Source organism: Carlito syrichta, unplaced genomic scaffold (assembly GCF_000164805.1).
Source record: "Carlito syrichta isolate Samal-C Ts95f unplaced genomic scaffold, Tarsius_syrichta-2.0.1 Scaffold135810, whole genome shotgun sequence".
Classification (NCBI taxonomy): Eukaryota; Metazoa; Chordata; class Mammalia; order Primates; family Tarsiidae; genus Carlito; species Carlito syrichta.
In genome coordinates, this window is record NW_007079906.1 from 10158 (window position 1) to 14996 (window position 4839).

At 36.3% G+C, this 4839-nt stretch overlaps 1 protein-coding gene across 1 annotated transcript; it reads left to right on the forward strand.

Moving 5' to 3' along the window:
* The first annotated feature begins 318 nt into the window (after positions 1-318).
* LOC103251002 (olfactory receptor 6C2-like) lies at positions 319-1254 on the forward strand. The gene has a single exon (XM_008049596.1). It carries the CDS (start codon positions 319-321, stop codon positions 1252-1254), a length of 936 nt encoding a protein of 311 aa, XP_008047787.1.
* Positions 1255-4839: the final 3585 nt, after the last annotated feature.

Genomic DNA, 4839 nt, shown 5'->3' on the forward strand with positions numbered 1-4839 from the left:
TTGGGTAGAGTTTACAAATGTGAAGTAAAAGAGAAATTTGAATTGGTAAACAAATTTTTGAAATATGTATAAAAATCTATTAAAAACTATCAAAATAACAAAAATAAAATAAACAATTGAATAGCCAAGCCCACCAGAGTACTGGAAATATTATTACTTGCACAAGCAACTACATATGGATTCATTTGTTCTTTCTCAGTGAGTACATTTTTGTCCCTCATAGTCATTGTTTATTGCTATCTGGTTTTGATGCCTCTCTATTCAAATAAAATATTTTTAAATTTTACAAGAGGATTGAATAACATGCAGTTTTCAGGGATGAAAAACCACACAATAAAAACCTTCATCCTATTAGGACTGACAGAAGACCCTCAATTTCAGATTCCAATTTTTGTGTTTCTGTTTCTCACGTACATGCTGAGTATAACTGGAAATCTGACCATCATATCTCTCACTTTATTGGACTCTCACCTTAAAACACCTATGTACTTTTTCCTACAAAATTTTGTCTTATTGGAAATTTCATTTACATCTGCTTGCATTCCTAGATACTTGTACAACATAGCATCAGGTGACAGGTCAATTACTTATAATCTTTGTGTCATTCAAGTGTTGTTTACTGATGTCTTTGGAGTAACAGAATTTTTTCTTCTGGCCGCCATGTCCTACGACCGCTATGTGGCCATCTGCAAACCCTTGCATTATGTGACCATCATGAGTAACAGAGTCTGCAGGATTCTAGTCATCTGTTATTGGATGGCTGGTTTGTTCATCATATTCCCACCACTTACCCTGTTCCTAAATTTGAAATTCTATGACTCTAATGTCATTGATTATTTTTTCTGTGATGCATCTCCTATCTTGAAGATTTCGTGCTCAGACACCAGGCTCATAGAGCAGTTGGTAATTGTTTGTGCTGTGCTGACCTTCATTCTAACCCTTGTGTGTGTTGTTCTGTCCAACATATACATCATCAAAACCATTCTAAGATTCCCCTCTGCACAGCAAAGGAAAAGGGCCTTTTCCACCTGTTCTTCTCACATGATTGTGTTTTCCATCACCTACGGAAGCTGTATCTTTGTCTATATCAATCCTTCAGCAAAGGAATCTGTGGCTATTAATAAGGGTGTGACCATGCTAATGACATCCATTGCTCCCATGTTGAACCCTTTCATTTACACTCTGAGAAACAAACAAGTGAGACAAGTATTCAGCGACTCATTTAAAAGAATTGGTTTGGTCTCAAATCATTAAGAGAATGTTCAAGTATAGAAATAAAATATCAAGCTAAGCATAAACCATTTAGTTTTGAATCTCTTTCAGATCTGGTCTCTATTCAGGTTAATCTTCTCAAATATTTATTGGACCCTGAACAAACAACCTCCACCACATAAATTCACTCCTTTAATACCTTGCAAACAAACTTCTTTCAGGATAAGATCCCATTAGGAGACATGATAATATTTATTCAGTAAATGTAAGCCTACTTTTATTTCTAATCTAGCAAAAATTAAAACAAATTCAAATCAAACAAGGAAGCAAATAACTTGTCTTAAATTGTCCTGGAATTGCAAGAAAATAATTCCTCCTTTTAGTAGAAATGTTGCTGAATATTTTAATTGATCAAATAAAAATTATTAAGTGCTTAGTTCTTGACAGGCCACGTTTCAGGCAGACACTGAAAATTTGGTCATATACCTGAACTTACTTAGCTCACTGATAATCTGATATAACTAAATTTTAAAGTGCTATTATCAAAAAATAATAAGATATAATCGAAGAGTAAAAAAAAAAACAAAGCAAATGTATATCCAAAAAATGTGTTTTAGATAGAAGCAGAATTTTATGTTTAGGATTATAAAGTTTATTCATATTCATTTAAAATGTTGAAATGTTAAAATTAAAATATTCACAGGTCATACTGACTAAATAATAAAGGTGGAAAAGACTATTTTCCAAAAGGATATAAAATTATAAGTACAATATCAAAATATTAATTGCAGTTTAGGAATTAAGTTATTAAGAATGGAGAAAGCTTTCCATTGCTAAGGTAGAATATAAACATCTTAGCTCAAAATGTACCCAAATTAAGAAATAAATTTTTGAGTATCATGAAAACTTATAATTTTAATATAAATCAAAATAATCAAATGAAAACCACATAGCAGTATGCATGGAAGTCTCTGATAATTTATAAGGAAGACCAAATAAAAAATTTAAACTAAAGTAATAATTAAATTTTTCATTAAATAAATGGCTTATAAATTAGAATACATTGTGTCCATCAATTTTTCTCCAAAAAAAAAACCTGACAAAATTACATACTATGTAAATTTTCATATTGATTCATTTTCTTTTATGTTTCTGAGATGCAAGCCTAATGGTCATCCTTTGGACTCTGTCCTGTGTCTCTGGGAATTTACACCTGCTGTTGCTTCTTTTAAAAATGGTCCTAGCCGGACTCGGTAGCTCAGCCTGTAATCCCGCACTTTGGGAGGCTGAGGTGAGTGGATTGCCTGAGCTTGCGGATTCGAGACCCACCTGGGCAACTTGGTGAGACCTCATCTCTACAATAAAATAAAAAAATCAGCCAGGCATGGTAGCGTGTGCCTGTGATTCGGCTACTCGGAAGGCTGAGGCGGAAGGATGGCCGGAGCCCAGTAGGTCGAGGCTGCGGTGGCCGGGAGTGGCCACTGCACTCCAGTCCGGGCAACAGAGTGAGACTCCAACTCAGAAAAAGAAAATGATCCTTCCCTCATTCTTCCACTTGATTTCTATTCTTCATTTATGTCTCTATTTAAATGTCATTTCTAATTAAAGGTTGTTTCTTCCTCTGCCCACCACACAGCACATAAACCAAGTCTAGACAAATTATCTATTTTACCTGATATTTTGACCTAAGTTTTTCTACAGCATCAATCTCGATTAAATTTTCTTTCCATTGTATATCCAAAATCTGCCATAAAAGAAAATACTTTATTTCTGTGCACACTTGAATGTACTGGATGCATACTTGAGTGTCCATAAAACCTAATATATTAATGATACAGAATACATGACCTCCAACTGATTGACTAAAAAAGTCTCACAGTCCTGCTAAACAACTGTTATGTAAAAAAAATGCTAATTTCTGGCATAAAAAATAACAAAAGAATCAAATGTGTATGATATTCTGTATTATGTTTAAAGGATGTTGAATCAAGATTGAACTAGTTGCCACATTTAATTTACATTTTAAGATACTCCAAAGACTAACAAGGATTATACTTTACTGAGTGATCAATTTAGGCCAACTTTATCTATAACGATATTATTTATGAGTTCATATATTTACTTATATGTATGTATAATATGTTATATATGTAATATATTCATTTGAGGGAGTAATCTTCCAAAGAGCCTTGGAACTGGTTTTTAGTCTTTGCTTCATAAATAGGCAAATTGAGATGTGGTAATATTAAGTAGTGTGAGTAAGTGTTGGAGCCAGAATTCGATCTTGTTTCATGTAATTCCAGTCTGTGACTGCTATAAGACGTTACAGCTTCTTTAAGACTGCACATAAAATCATCAAGATTACCTCAAAAAAAAATCTCAAGAATGATTTGAGTTCTCCAGGTATAGTCCCAGAAGTGGAAGGTCATGCTTGCATACGCATTTTATTGCAGCTATATTCACAATAGCAAAAACATGGAACCAACCCTGCTGCCCATCAAGAGTGAACTGGATAAAGTAAATGTAGAACATATACACAATGGAATATTGCACAGCCATAAAGGACAAAATATGGAATTCACAGCAACGTTCAGTGATCTACTGTAGAAACAAAGAACTTAATATCATATGTTCTCACTAATAAGTGGGTCTTGAACATTTATCACATTACTACAAGAGAGAGATCAGCAGTAGTGGGACACTGCCAGGTGAAGGAGGAGGGTAGGCACATAACATCACTAAGGGTACCTGATCTTTAACCAGGAAAAGTGAAGACCAGTTGGAGGCCCAAACTTCACCTGCACGTAGACTACTTATGTACCCAATCCTGACTTGTACCCACATTTCTATAATAAAATAAAGGGAAAAAAAACTCAAGAAAATGTATTTTTATTTCAAGCACCTTATGTTTGGGTCATGAATATGGCAAGAGAATCTTCAATATAGATAGATAATTTTATAATTTGACAGATTTAATTACGCTAATTAGCAATATTACCATTGGATATAATAATCTATAATACCAAAAATTTGCAATTACTCATAGACATAACATATTATATACACCAGTATCCTGTTAGAAATATATACATTTTTAAATGTGTCATTGAATTTAAAAAGCTAATACTCATATACAGCAATAAGGAAGATGCAGGTAACCCTAAAAGTAGAATGAGTCAAAAATTGAAGTGAAGGAAACCCGGTGTCTGAAGCCCTCTACAAGGGAGATCTGCAGTGGGTCTCTGACTCTCGCCCCGGGAGGCTGGGGACCCCAGCATTGCAGCCTGCTGTTCAGACAGAGCTCGGCCATCACTATCGCTGGAACATCGCAAGGACTGGACAGTTTTACTGCATTGCACGGTCCCGTGGCTGCCGCAGCCCCTCCCCCCACCAGCGCTCCCGTCGCCGCCACCGCCGCCGCCGCTGCGGCCTCTGGCATGGGTAGCTCATCACAACCCGGCCGGAGGAGATCCACACCAAACCGCTTCAGAGAAGATCTGCTGGGATCGCTGCCACCACTCCTGCGTCCGAGACTGTCCTGTCCGCCTGGCGTGGGGATCCGGTTGCCTGCTCGGAGGCAGGCAGCCATCTTGTTCCTGTCCGGCCCCACCCCCTCTGGGGCGAGAA